We start from the raw sequence: 20,804 nt of genomic DNA on the forward strand, positions 1-20,804 counted from the left end.
AAATGGATTCAGAGATATCAAATTAGGGGGGAGGCCCCCTTTTTATAGATACATTGAGTAAATCATGACCATCAGATTAAAAACAGTTTGGACGCTCAGGATTGCGCCACGTCATCAGTCAACAGTACACGGTTTGACCACGCGGTTTGAACAATAACAAGGTTTGACCTGGCTTGAACAGTGACGCAGTTTGGTTGAAAATAATCCTGTGTAATGCATGTACCGTACGCGAGATTTTTGGTCCACTAATATGCTGCCACGTCACCATCAACAGTGCATAAAAATTTTAGTCCAACAGGATCGTGACACCTCATCAGTCAATGCCACATCATCGGTCAATGCCACGTCATTGATCCGTCAATGTGAACAGTATCGTGAACAATACCGTACATGTGAATAGTACTGTACGTGTGAACAGTGCCATTTTTCCTTTTATGTTCCTCCTAAGGTTTTCGACCATCCTGAGTTCAAAAGCGACGTCCATTTTGCCATCTGATCTCTCGTTCATTGTGAAATGACTATGATGCCCCTAAAATACATAAAATACTTAATTATAATACAGCACACATAATTAAATGACAAGAAATTTGAATACATAAAAGTAGGAATGTTAGTGGAACTTGAAGTGTAAAATGACAATTTTCTCCTTTATAAATATACATTTTCTAACACTCAACAATAGCCCATAGTGCCGCATTGGTTGAGATTTCCATAAATAGTACTTCCTTCTTGTAGCGTCTACATATACGCAATCTTCTACTTAGTTACATATCCTCGAAAAAAAAAAATTTTAAAAGAAAAAATTCACAAAATTTACCGTGGCTATGTTGCTCCCTTGTGTGGAGATTTCATTAGGCACATGATAAGATGATGGGGCAGTTTGTTGTAAATCCTACAAGATTATTAAAGACAATTAAACTAAGACCAAATTAATTAGAAAATCGATCTTTGTTTTTAATCATACCTTATTTTTTTGTGCGGACTTGTTCTTTTGAACGGATTTCTTACGAATCAAAGATTATTTCCTTAGGCAAGGTGGACGGCCTTTACGATGTGTCACTACTGGATCATTCAGTGCAAGTTGAACATTGTTGCTGCCACAACTTACTTCGCCAATAACAGTTCTTTCCACACTCTCACTGTTAATTTGTTTGTTGCTGCTACAACTTGCTCCACCAGTATTAGTGTTTCCCACACTTCACAGCGAATTTGCTTGGGCAGATCCTTCATTGCTTTCTTAATCCAATCCAACACCGTTTTATAGCTATTTTCATCATCAGAGGCTATGTCTGCAACCTCACTGAAAACGTTACACATTTTTTCATATCTTTCTTGCTGGATGGTCAAATTCTACACACCATAACAAACTTTCAGCTTACTATAACATCTCCTCACATCTTTCCTCCACCTTGATAAAATGTATCTTTCTGGAAGTAATTCAACTGAGTTACGTATCAGCACTGCAAGGGCATGCCTGCAAAGAATCCCCCTAAACTGGAATTTTGAACATATACAAGTAACTTCACATTCAGCTTCTTTAAAAACAACCTCAAAGAAGCCTCTCCGACCTTGCCCAAATGATTCAATTATTTGATATATTGATCCCACAGAATCCGAGATATCACAATACATCAGAGTAGTCAATTCTTCTTGAAATTCTTTAAACTTGGAAATGGTGTACACTTCTTCAACTTGCCTCTTCATCTCATATCTTGATACGCATGGTGTCCTTTTACTGAAACACTTGGCATCTGCTTGCCATTCTAATTCAGCTTTCCTCCTCAATGCATTTTCATATTGCTTTACAAATTGTTTCAGATTTGTTTTTGAGCTAACAAATCCATCAAAAAATGCATTCATACTTTCACTTCGCTGAGTTGTTGACATTTCTGCCCAAAAATAGCATTTTAAATAGCGTGGGACGCAACGATGCCTCTCCTCGTACAAACCATTTAACCAATCATTATCCCATAAATAATATTCTATAATCATGCAATGCCAAGCTTCCTCAAACACATCAAAACTCAGTGAATCATAAGCAGCAGAAAGCAGGGAAGATATAATACCTTCACGTTCTTTAAAAGCCCCTAGCTTCTCAGGCACCTTCTTCATTATGTGCCATAAACACCATCGATGCCTAGTAGTAGGAAAAATGGTAGTGTCGTTAAGGTGCACCAAATTTAAAACCTTACCACTAATATAAATAATTAGTACAGAGCGAGTAAGGATCGATCCCATAAAAACTATGTAGTTTTATTTATTATCAACTCTAAAGCAAGATTTAAAATAAAATAATAGTAGTAATAATAATATAAATTAATCTAACTAAAGAAAATACCAATTATAAATAAAAAGGGGGTTTATGAATTTTTAACTAAATAGTAAGAAGTAAAGAAATTAAAATTACGAACAAGAATTTAATAAAAACTCTAATTAAAGGAGAAAGAAATAATAATGATGAAAATTTTGGTTAAAGGTTCATTCGCCACCACCAAACATACACATAATATATCAATTCTATTATCAATTTATATTGAAACTATCAACCGTAGACAACAATAAGCTCTGATAGTCTCAATCTTTCCTTAGTGTGTTGTTAGGCAAAACAAGCTCTTCACCTAATCTCTAACCATTAAATAATTTAAAACAAGCTCTTTAAATTTAAGATAATGGAAGCATTAAACAAAGAAAGATATTAGGTTGATCTAGGCAATAAACACATAAGCTCGGATTATTTAACCTAGGTTATGTTCTTCAATTGAAATCACTAATTTCAACCTGCTACTGATGATTAAAATATCAAGACAATTACGGATCAAGAATTTTAATCTAGCAATAAAATTTATTCAAGTCCTATCTAATTGGCCACTCAAATAAAACAAGAATAAACCATGAACATTAATTATAGAAGAACATAAACAATATCAATTAAATAAATTGAATGATAGAATTTAAATTTAATTTTATAGCATGTTTAGGGTTTTGAATTCACCCTCAACCAAATAAAAATCTAGCCTAACATTATTGAATTGGGAATAAGAGAATTGATAAAACAAGTCATGGAGATTAATTCAAGCGGCTGCCTTTGCTTCAATTTTAATTCCTTCCGGCGTCTCCCTTGTTTTTTTCCTTCTTGCGGCTGCAATCTCAAATTCTCTTGCTCGAATTGCGTCTGCCCTCCTCCCTCTCGCTCTCTGGCAGTTCTCCTTTTATAATACTAATTGACCGAATTCTTCTCCAACAAGTCTAAAGAAATCCTTTTTCAATTCTAATTGAAATCCTTTTCCAATTTAACGCCACCAAAAGCCATTAATTCCAACTTTTGAAAGTCAATTGCGGGCCCGTTTAAATTGCTTTCCACTTTTGCAATGCCATGCACGTGCACTCCAATTGCCAATTGGAAAAATTAAATCTTTTAATTATTCAACATTTCTCAATTGGATTAATTACTTTGATTTCTTCCACTCGGTTCTATCGATTCTTGACTGTATTTTTGTCTTCCAATTTAATCTTTATTCTTTCTCAATTTGAATTTCTTCATGCCTTTTTTTATCCACAATCTCCAATTAATTCTCTATTCAATAAAATAATATAATTAATTAAAAATAAGAAATAAAAATAACTAGTAAATATAATAAAAGGGTAAAATATGTATATTAATTAATTCCCTATTCAATTAAAAATTAACTAAAATAACTAGAATATTTAAGATCAAAACAAGAACAAGACGGAGAAATTAATAACAAAATATATGAAAAATATGCACTTATCAAAAAACGTTTTCAATTGCTTTTTGCATTGCCCTGTCTTGATCTGTAATGATACCAAGGGGAGGAGAATCAGACATGCATGATAGCCACGTAAATGTCTCCATATCCTCGCGTGAAATCAATCTGCATCCCAACAAAATAGATTGTCCATGGTGATTAACTCCAACAAAGGGCGCAAATGGCATGTCATACTTGTTGGTCAGATATGTAGTGTCAAATATGATGACATCTCCAAAGTATTTGTAAGCTGCCTTACTCCGCGAATCTGCCCAAAACACATTCTTTAATTGATCATCTTCATCCAAATCAATGCTAAAACAAAATCCATTACATTCTGCTTGCTTTTTCTGGAAGTACTTTAAAAGCGCCATAGCATCTCATTCCTCAAGCTGTAATCGCCTTGTTTTGTCAACAAAATTTCTACAATCTTTTTCTAAGAATGACACATTTTCATACCCACTAGCTCCAACAATAATAGAATTAAAATTTTGGGCAATTCTAATTCCTGCACAATCATTCATTTTAATTTGCTTTTTAGCGCTTGCACTAATTCTGCGATTGCATGGGAAATACCTAGCTTTGTCTGGACTCAATCCATGGTTGTGTTGAAGATTTAAAGTTCGAAGAACCCATTTTCCATCTTCATTTAGACAACCTCTAATTTTTGCATCACAACCATTTTTCACATTCAGTTTCGGCTTCAATGCATTAGCAGATTTACTTTCTGACTTGCCGCTACACCCACTTGCAAATGTTGCATATTTTACAATTCCATCGGTCCCCTTCTTAGTACTTCGAACCTTCACAGGAAACCCCTCTTGTTTACCATAAGCTTTGTAAAATGCAAACATTTCTTCATGATTATCAAATAACATTCCAAGAGCTGGCTCACATTTGTTCGGTTCCACAATTTCATTTACATCGTTAGCTCTTGTTTCTTGCAACTCTTCAAATGCATGCTCATTTTCCAAATACTCCATTTCTACAAAATAATTAGCATTTGTATTAAGAAACTTATATAACATTTTGTCCAGTAACGAAAATTCCTAACAATTTAAATTTATAAAACACATCAACAAATTTTTATAATTTATTCCATTATCTCCAACAATTTAAATTATAAAATCCTAACAACTTAAATATATAAAACACATCCGGAAATTGTTATAATTTATTCCATTATTTTCAACAATTTAAATTAAAAAAAATCCTAACATATATAAAACACATTTAGAAATTGTTATAATTTATTCCATTTTTTCTAGCCATTTAAATTAAGAAAAATCCTAACATATATAAAACACATTCAGAAATTGTTATAATTTATTTCATTATTTTCAACCATTTAAATTTAAAAAATCATAACATATATAAAACACATTCAGAAATTATTATAATCTATTCCATTATTTCCAGCCATTTAAATTAAAAAAATTGCAAAAATTCATAACAATTTAAATATATAAAAATTAAAAATCTATGAATTTTTGCAATTTAAATTAAATATTCTAACCATTTAAATATATAAAACACAATAAAAATTTTATTTGAATGTAGTGAGAGTCATTAACTTACCAATTAATCAGTACTAATTTTATCAAGACCTCTGTTTGTAGATCTAGATCTAACTTCTTCCTTGTGATAACTGAGATGCAGAGACGGAATTGGTGAGATGCAGAGACGGAACTGGTTTGAGTTTTTCCTTCCTGAACGCAGATAGCTCGCGTAAATGAGAGGTGAGAGATAGAGAGAGACTAAAGACCGAACTCAAAAAGTAATCTCTTTCTTTTGGTTACTTTTCTTTCTTTTTTTTTTGATTATTTTATTTTTTAAACTCAAAAAGTAATAGACAAAAACTGTTAGTGCAGTTGAAGCAACGAACATTCACGTGCCAATTTTTCTGTCGTTCTTTTGTCGTTGCGGAGTTCAAATAGCAGAACTCATAAAATTAACCCTATATAAAGTGATTACGTTTTTTTTAATGATTTATATTTACTTGTTCTGTTGTTATGTTCATTTTCACTAATTAGGATTTCATGAATTTTTTTATGTGGCAAAAGTGGCAGAAAGGCCTCAAAGAACTCATTCAAATTTAATCCAATTCTAATTCGAATTATTTTGAAATATTAATGAGACCCGAATTCCAGTCCGATAATTACAGTCGGATTGACAATTTTTTTTTCCTTTCAACCCGCTTAAACGAAAAATCTAGCGGATTGACTAGTTGACCAGCCGTATTTATGCATTTTTCCTTGAGAAATTTGGTATAAAATGTAGTTTGTTTCATCCGCTTAATAATTCTTTATAATTTTTTCTTTAAAAAAGAAATTGAGTCATCCCCACTGAGCACCCAAAGAAGAAGAAAGCGAAACCCATAGGCGAAGAAAAACCCTAACCACAGAAATGTCGGCGGTGAGTGAGACGGTGACGGTTGCTGAGATAGAGGGAAGAGGGAGAGGTTTAGTATCCACACAATCACTAAAAGCAGGTCAAATAGTCCTCAGAGATTCTCCCATTCTCCTCTACTCTGCTCTACCTTTCATCAATTCTTCTTCATTTTGTCACAATTGCTTCAGGAAAACAATGCATTCTTCATCGTCAATTTGCCCTTCTTGTTCAGTCGCCTTCTGCAGCCCCAAGTGCTCGACAGCCGCCGCGTCATCATCCCACTCTCCTTATGTCTGCCAAGCTCTGACCCGTCTGCTCAATCTCAACTCCCCTGACGCCGCCAACTTGCCTTTGGATCGACAACTCCAGGCCCGGTTCTTGATCGCCGCATATAATTTAGCCGTTGTTAATCCTTCCCAGTTTCAAATTTTGCTTGCTTTTCAAGGCACTGTTACTGATAACGATACATCGGCTGCTCATTACCTCTCCTCACTCTGCCCTCCTCCTGCTTCAACTACTATTGAGCTTACTGCTGCTCTTCTCGCCAAGGACAGGCTCAATGCATTCGGTTTAATGGAGCCTTACATTGAAGGCCAAGATGGCCGGAGATCAGTTCGTGCTTATGGCATTTACCTCAAGGCTTCTTTCTTTAACCATGATTGCCTTCCAAATGCTTGTAGGTTTGATTATGTGGACGCTGCTGCTGAGAATAACACTGACATTATTGTTAGGATGATTCATGACGTTCCCCAAGGCAGGGAGATTTGCTTGAGTTATTTCCCTGTCAATTATGATTACTCCACTAGACAGAAGAGATTGCTATATGACTATGACTTTGCCTGTGACTGTGATCGCTGCAAGGTGGAAGCTAACTGGTCTGACAATGACAATGATGATGAGAACAATGAAGAAGTTATGGATGAGGATCAGGATGAACAAATGGTGGCCTCTGATGATGATGCTGAAGTTCACGGTGACACTAATTTTCCTCATGCATATTTCTTTATGAGATACATGTGTGATAGAGATAATTGTTGGGGAACATTGGCTCCCTTACCTCCTTCCGATGCTACGCCTTCTACTGTTATGGAGTGTAATGTCTGTGGAAATCTAAAGAATGATGCCATTGGAAGAGAAGACACCGTTGGTATGGATGACTAGCTCAGGTATCTGCTCTTGCTGTAAGTCTTAAATTTCTTTCTTTCTGTCAGTGATGATATGATGTGTATTTCCACCTTGCGAAACTATTGAGCTATGTAGAACAAAATGGATACTTAGTTATAATTCAGCTTTTCTGTTAGTGATGATATGATATGTATTTCCACCTTGCGAAAATATTGAGCTATGCAGAACAAAATGGATATTTAGTTATAATTCAGCTTGTTCAGGTCCATGCCAGATTGATCCTGTCTATAATGGACGGGTGGTACATTTGTTCACAATTGGTTGTTGCATCATGTGATATGCAATTTTTAATGGATGTATGTACAAAGATCACAATTTCTTTCATTTCAAGTGTGAGTAAAATACGAAGGGAGTTGTAGATAGGTGAAACCAGTAGATAGGATGAATACTAGCAAGAAACTACCATTTGAATAGACTAGGGCCAGATTGATGAAGATTGTCTTATGAGCCTTTGCTGCATTTGCCATTGATTACCCTAAGTTTTAAGCTTGCAATTTTGTATTTGTATGCCATTTTTCCTTTTTAATTGCAGGTGATGTTTCCAGTGGTATGTCGAATGTCACTGCTACATCATTTACCATATTCGATCAGAATATATATGGACAGATGCAGGCTTTCACAAACCAAGCAATTTCTGCTGGGCCTTTATACTTTTTTTTAAGCTCATTACGATTCTTAATGGTTAGAATTTCTAGTTATCTCGATGGGAATTAGCTTTCTTTATTTCTGCCGCAGCAAATAAATTTTTTTCAACAAAGCAATGGTGATGTCTTTCTATGGTATCATGGGTTAGTTCCTATTTGTCGTGCACAGTTACATGGAAATTGGAATGTAGGTAGGTTATAATCAATTTGATTAAAAAGAGGGAATACCCTTTGCATATGGCAGTTTCAGATGAAGCTTGACATGTCAGATGGAATTAAAAAACTGGGATATAATTAAAACATTAATAGTCAGCTTGACTTGTTTGATTGGGTAAATGCTCTAAATATTTTTTGTATTCTATGAGTATACATATAGTTGTTAGTGTGTGTTTAAGTGGGTCTATTCAATTTCCTTTTGTACTTTTCCCAGAGATTTTTGTCCTTATCTCAAAGCTGCAGATTTTGTTGTATGATTTGGTACTACTAAATTATTTGTAACTTTTGCTTTCTGTCTATTTATGTTTATTAGCCTATAGGTTGTTCTGGTTGCAGGTTTCTGGTGAGGACAGTGCTGCTTCTTTTCTTCTTCATCCTCCATTGTTCTTTTTTTTTTTTTTTAATATTTAACTTAGGTCACACATTTACAACATAAGTTGTTGTGGGTGCTTGTTGATTCCTTTGGACGGATTTTGTTTCTCAGTTGTTGCAAAAAGACTACCTGGTTATCCAACATGTTTGTTTTTTTTTTTTTTTTTTTCAAATCACCTCTCAGAATTTTTCTCCCATTAGAGAGAAAGTGCCAACTAACTCAACTAAAAGATGCCACTTTTGTTACATGCACATTCATTGATTTCATTTTTCAAGTGTGCGTTACTTGCTTAAAAGTAACCTATGTGATAGAATAGGAATCAGATTTGTGGAGCTAATCACTAATGTGAAGGTGCCTTCGAATGTCTCTTTATCATGAGTCATGACTCATGTGATTGAGTCATGATATTATGGCAAATTGGCGGCATGGTATTGGTGGGAATACTCGAATCCTCATTCGAGAGAGGGTGTCGATCAACTTAAGAGATGTCGGCACCATGAATGTGCTACTTTTGTTGCACACACATTGATCTCATTTCTAAAGTGTTGAGGTGTATTGAAGTAATAGGTCTGAATATCAACCAGATTTGTGGGACTAATCACTGATGTGAGCGTGCGGACGTGTTTATCTTTGTCACGACTAAATGCGATTGAGTATTCCTATTGGGCCTGTGGGGGAATATTTCGACTTCTTGTTTCTCTCCAAAAACATCATACAAATAAAATCTTGTACGTTGCAGTTCATTTTAAATTGAGATATTCTTTTCAGGGATCATCTTTCCTAAATATCTTATTCCAATTTCCAATCCAATTATAATTAATGTATTTAATTAATTAAGTAATTAGTATTATAGCATGTAGAGTGATAGAATAGGACGTTTAAGATTTAGATTTACGCCTTTTTAGGACGTTTAAGATTAGATTTACGCCGTTTCTAAAAAGGAGAGAGACCGAGAGAATCTCTCTCCAAGGAAGGTAAAAGATATTTTGAAACAATAGACAAGGAACGACTGATGAAGGCCACGTATGGGTATGGAAAAGAAAAGCAAGAATAGGTAGTGCGTACTGCGTAATGTTAAGTTGTTAAACGGATGGAATACAAATAAAGTAAAAGAAGATAAAAAGTGTTAAACAAGAGTCAGAGGTGAATAATAATAATAAAGGCAAATAAATAAAAATGGCGGTGCCCCCATCAATTTCAATATCAATCACTGGTTGTTGTTGTCTACTCTGTATCTACCTTACAAATATATTTTGCTATAAATACGCAGAGGATAAAGGAGAAACAAAAAGAGGAGGGAGAGGAGAGCCAAAGCCAAAGGGGGTCTTTATCTCTTTCCTGAAACTGAAAAGAAGAAGGAAGAAGATAGCATTGTTGTAATAAAAATGGCCAAGTACAATCCTATTAACAACGATGCGAACGATCAACTGGTTATTCAGATCTCTAAATCAACGTCTGCCCCTGCCAATGAGAAATTAGAACGAGACCCTTTACTTCCTCCTTCAAACTCCAACTCAAAGCAAACTCGCCCACAACATCAACAACGTCGCCTTATTTCTCTTGACGTCTTCCGCGGACTCACTGTTGCGGTAAACACTTCTTTGTTTTTTTAATGCATTGTTTCCGTTTCCATATCCATGTATTGTAGGTACAAATCTTTTCCTGCATTTAGTCTTTTCTTTTTTGTTTTTCATTAGATTAATCATCTTAAAGTACGGACGTTAGAAGGCTTTTACATTGTAGGTAAAAGCTATTTACAGCACTGTGAATGTCCGAATCCGCGGACATCCTCACCTAAGGACTCTTGTCTGATATGTAACATGGAACATCAATTTAATATTTGTATAGTTTATGCTGACAATGGGCAATGTCTTCTCTCTCTGTCTGTTTTTGCCTTTTTTTTTATACTTTCAATTTTTATAATATTACTTGCAAAATCTATAAGGTTGAGGACTTATCTTGATGATGCTTTAGCTTAAAGCAAAAAAAATAAATAAAGTGGATGTTTTCACGTCTTTCGGTGGCCTGTCCTATGCAATGCGAAATGTGTTGCCATGCAATTGCACCTTTTCCACCCTACCCAAGTGGATCAGAAGAGAGATATTTTAAAAATCATTTAACAAGTTAGGCACCTGTTGCTGTTACTGCCATCTCTGTTACTTATATGTGTAGCTATTGCCGCTGAATTTCATATAGTGATATCCAAACTACTAATTGAAGATGAAGTTAAGTTAATGCAATTTGTCTTTTTATTACTTATTAAATGATTTTTAATAAATACTAAACGAGTTTTATAGTCAAAACTTTCTTTGAACAATCTTTGTTGAACTTTATGATCTAGTTGGATGTGTTAATGTTAATTCCTTACTGATTAAACGTGATGTTTAATATATAACTGATTGCTATTGGTCTGATTTTTCTGGAATACTAGCATAGCAAAGAAGGGAAAAATCGGCATTTTCTTGCTATCCCTACTAAACTGAGAGAACTTGAGTCTACTATTTCTTATTTTGCGAAAGGAGGGATTGTAGAAGGGTAATCAATTAAATATTTCCATCATTAAGTTGTGGTTCTGAAGGATTTTTTCCAGTTTGATGGAAAAGCTTTAACATCTCTTGGTTGGTAAAATACTAGTTTTTTGGGGGCCTTAAGCCGTGGAATTACAAAGTTACATAAAGGCTGTAAATTTAAGTAATTTTATATTGAAAAGGATAGAATTCTTCTATTGTCCATTATGATGTTCCCATGTACTCTCCAGTTATAAACAGACACTAAGCTATCAATTTTTGTCACATGCTTTAAGTTTCCAGTTACAGAGTCGGCATTTTAAGTTGTTTAAGATTCTTTTTCTCGAGACCAATGATTAGATGGCCATTGTGAATGAGACTGATGTCCAGTGATGGCAGCTACTCGACATTAATTTTCTTTTGTTCTGTTCTAAACCATCTCTGTGAAGCTTTTCTTTTGTGTTTCTTTTCTGTAATCATTGGATTCTTCTATCATCCATTTTTTGAAATGAATATTGGTCCACACAAAAAATGACCTTAGTGGGTTAAAGTGAATTACCATTTATTCTTTGCACTGGTTTTCTGTATAAAATGATTAAATCGAGGATTATTTATACATTATAATTTTAACCCTGCAATATTTCATTAAAAACAAAAAAATCATGCAAAGATTTTCATGTATTTGAAACTCTGCTTAAGTATTTTATTTTATTTATAAATAAATTATTCATTATTCTCTCTTTACATTCTTGATGCAGCTAATGATACTCGTTGATGATGTTGGTGGAATTCTGCCTGCTATTAATCATTCACCATGGAACGGTTTAACACTTGCAGATTTTGTTATGCCATTTTTCCTCTTTATTGTTGGTGTTTCATTGGCTCTTACGTACAAGGTATCTCTTGCTTTTCAAATGTATTGCTTTAATCAGAAAACAAGCAAGCAAATATGTTTAATCTGGGTTATGGCATGAACTATTCAGTTACCATAGTTATCTTTTGCTTGTTAAATTTTTCTGGCCGATAGTAATTTCTTAGCTTATCATTTGATGATGATTTTGTTTATGATGCATCACCATCAATGATCTCATAAAAGCTAACAAGATTTTTCCCCCCGTTCAGAACTTCCCTTGCAAAGTTGTTGCAACTAGAAAAGCAATACCGCGGGCATTGAATCTTTTCCTATTAGGCATTTTTCTACAAGGTGATTACTAGATCAATAACTTTTAGACATTTTTTTCCCCCTAATGCATAAAGCTTAACACTATTCGGTATTTTATGCAAATATTTGTCTTTTTTGTTTTGTAGTGTGAATATAGAAAAAGCCTGGAAAAGAAATGTGTTACTTATGTTTGAGTGCTTTTTGTCAACTAAAACATGTTTTGTCTAATTGATCATGCATGCTTTTATTTGTCTTTATTCTGCGCTAAAATCTATTATTTGTTTCTACCGTCTAGGTGGCTTTTTCCATGGGATCAACAATCTGAAGTATGGAGTGGATATTGCGCAAATACGATGGATGGGAGTACTGCAGGTATGCGTTCCCACTATGTCTTTTCATTCCTGATACTTAGACCAAGGGAATAAATGATTATTCCATGATGTTTTAGTAGTTGAAACTTGATAGCCTATATGGCTGCTACTAAGGTTTGGAGCGTTATCAACAAGTTTTGATAGTTTTTCTCTCAAATTTACGGTGGGGCTATTTGAATCCATAAAAATACTCTCAACACCCATATTTAACAATGATTTCTATTACAAAAATATCCATAAAGGCAATTAACTTTAATGTCCAAAAAAAGAAAAAAGAAAAAAAGAAAAAAGAAAAAAGGAAATTTCTTGTCGTGGAAATTGAATGAAAATTCTGCATACATAAATAACATTCCCTGGGTCCATACAAAGATATCTAAAATTGTCAAAGACTAAAATCAGGCAAAAACTAAAAAATAAAAAATAAAAGTTATTAGATCATTCAGAACTTTTAATAGAAGAAATATAAAGGTTTCATTATGTATGACTCCATAAATTGATTTGCACTCTAGTGCAACTATGACGTTAATACAAACATTTTAGTGAAGGCCAAGGGATGATAAAAGAAAAAGGTAATCTCTAAGATATCTCCTAGTTTGTTGGCTTTGTGATTTTCAAATCATTCATACTTGTATTACCAAAGTTTAACTTTGTCAATCATCTGTAATCACAATAGCTCATCTCTATATATTTGTGATGGATATAACTTAGAATGTTAGCAAATTGCCCACAGTCCCCCTCATAGCTCGCTCTCTCTCTCTCTCTCCATTCACTATTGTACAAGACAGCTTGGGGGGGGGGGGGGGGTAAAAAAAGAAGTGAAGAACTGGAGTTACAAGAACATTAGTAAGATAATCGAAATTTGGAGTTGGATTGAGTAGACTTAAAGGAATCTCATTGGGTTATTGTGGGAATGTTTATGGGTTTGTATACTATAATTTTATTTTTTAATTTTCATAATTGGTGTTTTGAGAGAAAAATTTTAGATTCTATTAGACCCATTTGACGTAGACCCACCTTGTCAAATGGACCACGTAAATGGTTGCTGCAACCAATGGACTTATTTTTAAAGTTTTACTCAGTTTCTGCAGTGTAATAACTCACTCACTTCTTTCCCCCTTCCCTAGAGAATTGCAATATCATATTTGGTGGCAGCACTGTGTGAGATTTGGCTAAAGGGCGATGGCCATGTAAGCTCAAAATTATCTCTGTTCAGGAAATATCGAGGCCATTGGTAAGTGTGATTAAGAGCTATAACAGTATTGTATCAAAGTTTGCCTGGATAACTTGATCGTATATTTGAAGAATATCATAATTCAAAATTCTTTCTGAAGTTAGAATTGGGTTCAAGAATAAAGTAATAAATTTTGTTGCATTTTGGTTCTTTTCCTTTTTTTTTTTTTGGTAAAATTGTGTCATAGAAACTTGTGGGATTTCTCATTCTGGGTATCAAAGGATGGTTCAGTTTTATAATGTCTTATGTTTTATATACCATAAGTCATCTTTCACTTGTAGCTCATACTATGCAGAAATATGAATATTGTACTTTAGATCTTCTCTAGACTATTACACTATGTTACACAAGGTGTGTACATTTGTATCCTTGTATGTACACATAATTACTAGTGTTTTCTTGTCAATAAGGTGTGTGCAGGTCATTAAAAATATTTAATTCTGTTATTCTTTTGAGGTTCCATTAGTTCTCATGTATTGGGTCGGCATTAAAACAAAATTACTAATAAAGTTTTGGGCCATTCTCTGTGTTTCACAGGGTTGTTGCTTTGGTGCTTACTACTCTGTATTTATTGTTGTTGTACGGCTTGTATGTACCTGATTGGCAGTATGAATTTCCAGTTGAAACCTCTTCCTCATCGCCATGGATATTTAACGTGAGCTTCATAATGTTTACTTTTTTCTCTTATTTCCACCATAGAATTTTGGTCAGAAGATTGATGCCCTAAGTGCCTCTATACTATTTTTCTTTGACAGGTTACATGTGGAGTGCGTGGTAGCACTGGACCAGCTTGTAACGCTGTTGGAATGATTGATCGGAAAATATTGGGTATTCAACATTTATACAGAAAGCCAATCTATTCACGAACAAAGGTATCTCCCTTTAATAACTTGGTTTCAATTACTTTTCAGTATTTCATAGTCCTACTTGCCATGATTTGTCTTTCTCTTATGTTTCTCCTTTCTCATTTCTTCATAGCAATGCAGTATCAACTCCCCAGACTATGGCCCAATGCCTCTTGATGCTCCTTCATGGTGTCAAGCTCCTTTCGATCCTGAAGGACTCCTGAGGTATGTCTAGAGTTCCATTTTTTAAGCATTATTGTACTGTCCTTTCCAAGAAAATTTAGCAGATATGCTGCTGTCACATGGACAATGTGTAAATTCCTTAATTGAAAGAGGGGAAGTGTAACCTAATTTCTTGAATTGTCATATACCTCTTGTCTATGGGGTAGCCTTGTCTGTAAGTTCTATAATTCATGTGTACTTTGTGGCTGTAGTTCAGTGATGGCCACTGTAACCTGCTTGATCGGCTTGCACTTTGGGCACCTCATCGTCCATTTTAAGGTAAATCTTTTACTTGTGACATTATTTTTCATTTTTACATTGTAAGTTTATCTTCATGTCACGGTTCTTATTCACCTTGCACGTGTAGGATCACAGGGACAGAATGCTTAACTGGATTATCCTGTCTTCTTGTCTTATAGGCTTGGGCCTTTCCTTGGACTTTGTGGGTAGGATGTTTCTTTCTATATTGTTGTTAGATCCAAATTTAATAGTGATGGTGGGCTGATTGTAATAATAGCATTAACATAGTTTTTAACAACACGTTTATCTTCTTTATCTCAGGAATGCATTTAAACAAAGCTCTTTACTCATTGAGTTATACATGCCTCACTGCTGGAGCTTCTGGCGTTCTATTGGCTGGAATTTACTTTATGGTTCGATATATTTCCAGTCATCTCATGTTGAAGAAACCTTTTGATTATTCTTATGCTTGCAAGTCTATGTTATTATAGATATTAAATATTCAATCTTAATTAGATTGCAGTTCATAGTCTTGACTTTTCCTTTAGTAGTTTTGTCTTCCCTTTTGTGCTGAAAAACAGCTCAATTTGTCTCATCTTCAAACCGGTAACTTAGTTCTTTTGCTGCAGGTTGATGTTCAAGGACATAGACGTGTAACTATGGTATTTGAGTGGATGGGTTTGCATGCACTGATGATCTACATCCTCGTTGCCTGCAACATCCTGCCAGTGCTTTTGCAGGGATTCTATTGGAGGCAGCCACAAAATAACATTGTAGATTTCTTATTTACTTCTTAAAGAAATCGTTTGTTACAAGTCTTCACTTACAAATTGCAATCTAATAATTTTCTCTATATTTCTGGCAGCTTCGTTTAATTGGAATCGGTAAATGAAGGGTTATGTGGATTCATTTTCGGCTGAGATTTTAGCAAGATCAAGGTCAGGTATCTGTACAGTCGGAGATATGAACATGTACCGTCTCTCTACTTGACTTTGGGGAGTTTCTATCCACATCTGTCAGAATAATTTAGGAATAGGAATTTTACATCATATTAGAATACATATCTTATATAATACATATGTAACTATGAAGCTTTTAAATGATATTATCAATCAAATCTAAATGATATGTATGTTTAATTATATATTATCATGATCTTTAGCCAAATTGGCAGCTCTCACAAATTGTAGTCCCCTGAAGAATGGAAATAAGTTAAGTGTGGAATTCACTAGCCAGAAACATCAATGAAGCAATCAAAACTAGTCCAACCTGTAATTGAAAGCACAATATGTAGGAGATTCATTTTTTGTCTTTTTTTGTGGGATGGTAATGTGGATCATGCAGTCTGCAGTATAGGGAAGGCAAACAGGAGAATTAAAGCAATAAGAGAATTACATTGGTCTGCCTTTCTGGAAGTGCTTACTTACCAATTAGGCTGTAAGTGAGTGCAGAGAGCAATATCCCTTTGAGTGTCAAGGTTATCCATGAAAGATATTACCTCAGCTCCTGTTACCACAGACACTCGAAGGCTACCGGGCGTAATCTAGACTAATGACGGGGAGTTTTAGGACGCCATTTATGTATGTAGAGAAAGAAGGCCCCTCCTTTTGTTGTTTTCAACTTCGATTACCTTTGTTTTGCAGCTGCCACAGCGCAGCTACAAAACAAAAATTTCTACCACAGTTCTTGCTGTAATCTGCGTACGGTGCAGCTTTTCCGTAATCAATACATGCGCTTTCATCGAAGAAGTTTAGTTGATCTTTACCTTGGTTTATGTAAATCAAGGTTTAAGTTAGTACTTCTGCAGGAATGAACGTCGTTTGGCTATTAAAATAAAAGATTAAAATATGGTTTGGCTGTTAAATACAAGTTCATGTATATTTTATTAGATACTAATTGGTGGTAAAATTTGAATAAGAAATGCTTATTCAAAAAAAAATTTGAATAAGAAATACTTAGGTTATGACACGTGTGAAGATATTTCTTAGGCTCTTGAGTCCTTATGAAGAATGAAGAAGGAATTGAAAGAACAAGGATATAACATGTAGGTTCTAGAAAATCACCTCCATTTGCTTTAACCGAAAATTGCAGACTGTCTCCCACGGTGCACCAAAACTGTCACGTGTCAGCTTGGAACCACAAAGAAAGTGACAGCCTCACCAATAAGGCCATAACACATCATCATTGCTTAGTCTCCACTTGGATTATCTCTAAAATGTCTCACTATAGGCCACATGATTCAAATATGAGAAGTAGAGACCACAAACACGGTCTCCTGCCCCATCACAACGAAATTAGATGTTTTTCAACTTAATCGGCTCATTTGAAATGAGCAAATTAGGGTTGAGGACACGCTGTCAATAAGGATAGTCCTTCAGAGGAGAATTTCCAACTCTAGAAAGCCCAAGAGCCTCAATTAAAAAGGACAAATTACTCTTAAATCCCTACCTGAGGAAGGTAATAACTAGTGACGGTCCGCCACATGTCCAAAACGATATAGACACCTTCAGGGGCATTGCGTTAGCCTTTATGGTTATAAAATATTATTTTGATGATAACAAACCACATGTTTTGGATAAATTAGGAATTATGCATTATGGTTTTGAAACAAGAAAATGATTTTATAAAATTGGTTGTTTTCAAGTTTATGCTTTTAATTGAAAAGTTTTGAGAACTTTGAAATCAACAAGTATTGTTTTAAATTCTGAAAATGGACCTATTTGTAAAGTTTAATAAAGATTTAAGGCAAAAATAGTTATTTCACTATAACAAGCGGCTAACCGGATTCACCTAAGCAGTAAATCGATTAACAAGCAGAAGCTCTCTAGAGTAAAAACGGCTAACCGAAAAATGAAAAGCGGCAAACCGGATGTGCAACAATTCAAATCTTTGACTGAAACAACAATATCAAGTGGCAAACCGATTAACATAAAGCGGCAAGCCAGTTATCACCGGAAAGTCAATAACAGTTAGTTTTATGCTCCAACTATAAAATGATTTCAATCAAATTCAAATGGAGAGAGCAACTATTGTTATCGTTGAGCAATCCTCTGTAATCTGAGCATAAAATTTGTGTATTCATTTCTTTCATTCACACACATTGAGCTTCATTTGTAATCAAACACATTGTGTGAGGGAAATTTATTTGTAATCATTTTTGTAAAATCAAGTTGAGAGGTTGTAAGTGTTGAGATATACTTGAGTTAAGAGATTGAGGATAATCTCTTGTTGTAAATGTTTATTGACACCTTGGAAGTCAATTGTAAGAGTTGTTGAAGCCTTGGAGACTCGCATAGTAAAGTCCTCAAGCCCAGTGAGCATGGAGGCGTGGACATAGGCACGGTTGGACGAACCACGTAAAAATCACGTGTTTGCTCTCTCTTACCCTATCTCTTTATTTTTCATTACACATTAATTTATTTATTTCGAATTTGGTTGCTTTGTTTAAATTGCATTAATTTTTAATTGCTTAAATTTTTAGAATCTCAATTCGCCCCCCTTTTGGGTTGCCGAGTTAGTATTTCATTTGGTATCAGAGCGAGGTGCTCTTATTTAGACTTAATCGTCTAGAGTTAAAAATCAATGGCAACTTAAAATGATTCTACATTTAGAGAATGACAGTCCACCACTAGACCGCCATATTTTGATAGAAACGATTACCTATATTGGAAAACTAGGATGAGAATTTACTTGCAACCTCTAGATTATGAGATTTGGGAAATCGTTAATTATGGTCCTTTCATGCTGACTACTAAAAATGAAGAAGAAGAAGAAATTCCAAAACCTTATAGTTAATGGAATGAGTTGAAAAAGAGAAAAGTTTCTCTAAATTCCAAAGTTATGAATGCCTAGTTTCGTGCCTTAGATAACAAAGAGTTCCATAGAGTTTTCAGTTGTGAAAATGCTCATGAAATTTGGAATAAACTTGAAGTTGTCTATGAAGGTACAAACCAAGTAAAAGATTCTTATGAAGAAGATTTGGTAGCGGAAAAAGGCAATGAAGAAAGGAAGAAGAAAAACATTGCACTCAAAGCATTAAAACATGAGAGTGATGAGGAAAGCGAGCTTGATGATGAAGATTGACTATGATCTCCAAGTGGTTTAGAAAATTCTTCAAGAAAACTAGTGAGAGGAAAAGATTTAAAAACTACTAGAACCAAAAGAAAATGAAGAAGCCAATCACTTGTTATGATTGCAAGAAGCCTGGACACAGACGATCGGAGTGTCCTCTTCTTAACAAGCTCAAGAAGAAGGCAATGGCAGCTACGTGGGATAACAGCGATAAAGAATGTAGTGATGATTAAGATTCGTAAGAAGTGTCAAACCTAGCACTTATGACAATAGGAGATGTGAATTTGATGAGATAAAAGATCTTCTTACTTATAATGAATTGTATGATACTTTTAAAGATCTGCATAATGATATAATGAAAATTGGTAAGAAAAATGCATGTCTTAAGAAGAAAATGCTAGAACTTTCAAATGAAAAGGATGCCTTGCATAAATACAATGATATACTAAATGAAAAGATCAAATAACTAGAATTAGATAATGAAATATTGTATGATAGGATTGCTTCTCTAAAAGGTAAACAAAGTACCTCATATGAGCATGAAAAATCAAAAGTTGATAATTTGATCAAAGAAAATGAAGAGCTTAAGAAGAAGAGCAATGAGCTCAATGAGATTGTGTTAAAATTCACAAATGATCAAAAGAACTTAGGAAAATTACTCAACTCTAAAAAATGTGTGTTTGATAAAGGAAGACTTGGGTGTAAGTCTAACTTGAAACAAAAATACTACAAAAATTACTTTGTTAAGGCTACCTCCACTAGTGATCATCAAATTGTTTATCATTATTACAATAGAAATAGTCACATGAATTATAGTTGCCCTATTAAGAGAAATGCATATTATGAGATCAAATGTGTTTGGGTTCCAAAAGAAACCATTCTAGCACTCAAGGACCCAAAAAGTTTTGGGTACCTAAAACTTAGAGATTTCTCTGCAGGGATCAAATATGAGGAAAAACAAATGGTACCTAGACAGCGGATGCTCAATACATATGACTGACAATTATTCTTGGTTTTCAAGCCTTACCAAGATCGAAAATGGTGGAGATGTATCATTTTGAGATAATTCAAAAGGAAAGATCATTGATATTGGCAATGTCGGTAATGTATCCTCTACTCTTATTAAAAATGTGTGTTTGATTGAAAACTTGAAACACAACTTACTTAGCATTAGTCAATTGTGTGATAAAGGCTATAGAGCTATCTTTGATAAATCGAAATGTGTTATTGAGAATGCATATAATGCCAAGATTTTGTTTGTAAGAAATAGATGTGTTAATGTTTATACCATTGATATAGATTGTGCATCTACTAATGATAAATGTTTCTTCGCATTGCATGATAATGATTGGTTATGGCATAGAAGACTAGGTCATGAAAGCATGGATTTGATTTCAAAAATTTCAAAAAAATGATTTAGTTAAAGGTCTTTCAAAAATCGATTTTCAAAAAAATATAATTTGTGAAGCATGCCAATTTGGTAAACAAATCAAAACATCTTTTAAAAGCAAAAACCATATTTCTACTTCAAAACCTCTTCAAATACTTCATATAGACTTATTTGGATCTTTGAGATATG

The 20,804-nt window shown here is 34.2% G+C and overlaps 4 protein-coding genes across 6 annotated transcripts; 2 read left to right on the forward strand and 2 right to left on the reverse strand.

Annotated features, from left to right (window-relative positions):
- Positions 1-1,350: 1,350 nt before the first annotated feature.
- On the reverse strand, positions 1,351-2,112 carry LOC112096386 (protein FAR1-RELATED SEQUENCE 6-like). Its single transcript, XM_024179816.1, has one exon. The coding sequence runs from the start codon at positions 2,110-2,112 to the stop codon at positions 1,351-1,353; it is 762 nt and encodes a 253-aa protein (XP_024035584.1).
- A 2,035-nt stretch (positions 2,113-4,147) lies between these two features.
- On the reverse strand, positions 4,148-4,750 carry LOC112096387 (protein FAR-RED IMPAIRED RESPONSE 1-like). The gene has a single exon (XM_024179818.1). The coding sequence runs from the start codon at positions 4,748-4,750 to the stop codon at positions 4,148-4,150; it is 603 nt and encodes a 200-aa protein (XP_024035586.1).
- Positions 4,751-5,788: 1,038 nt separating this feature from the next.
- LOC18035519 (histone-lysine N-methyltransferase ASHR2) lies at positions 5,789-9,864 on the forward strand. Of its 3 annotated transcripts, none has more exons than XM_024178957.1 (2): positions 5,789-7,324; positions 9,847-9,864. In XM_024178957.1, the coding sequence occupies exon 1, from the start codon at positions 6,174-6,176 to the stop codon at positions 7,317-7,319; it is 1,146 nt and encodes a 381-aa protein (XP_024034725.1). In that variant the 5' UTR covers positions 5,789-6,173; the 3' UTR covers positions 7,320-7,324; positions 9,847-9,864. The 3 variants fall into 3 exon arrangements, with proteins under 3 accessions (XP_024034725.1, XP_006423877.1, XP_024034726.1); XM_006423814.2 differs by lacking the exon at positions 9,847-9,864 and adding an exon at positions 8,540-8,573; XM_024178958.1 differs by lacking the exon at positions 9,847-9,864 and adding an exon at positions 8,524-8,537.
- Positions 9,756-16,296, forward strand: LOC18035277 (heparan-alpha-glucosaminide N-acetyltransferase). The gene is made up of 13 exons (XM_006423815.2): positions 9,756-10,165; positions 11,842-11,979; positions 12,206-12,287; positions 12,541-12,617; positions 13,741-13,847; positions 14,385-14,502; positions 14,603-14,719; positions 14,826-14,917; positions 15,127-15,193; positions 15,282-15,360; positions 15,476-15,567; positions 15,784-15,927; positions 16,020-16,296. The coding sequence occupies exons 1-13, from the start codon at positions 9,962-9,964 to the stop codon at positions 16,044-16,046; spliced, it is 1,344 nt and encodes a 447-aa protein (XP_006423878.1). The 5' UTR covers positions 9,756-9,961; the 3' UTR covers positions 16,047-16,296.
- Positions 16,297-20,804: the final 4,508 nt, after the last annotated feature.

The sequence above is a fragment of the Citrus clementina genome, unplaced genomic scaffold (assembly GCF_000493195.1).
Source record: "Citrus clementina cultivar Clemenules unplaced genomic scaffold, Citrus_clementina_v1.0 scaffold_8, whole genome shotgun sequence".
NCBI classification, from domain to species: domain Eukaryota; kingdom Viridiplantae; phylum Streptophyta; class Magnoliopsida; order Sapindales; family Rutaceae; genus Citrus; species Citrus x clementina.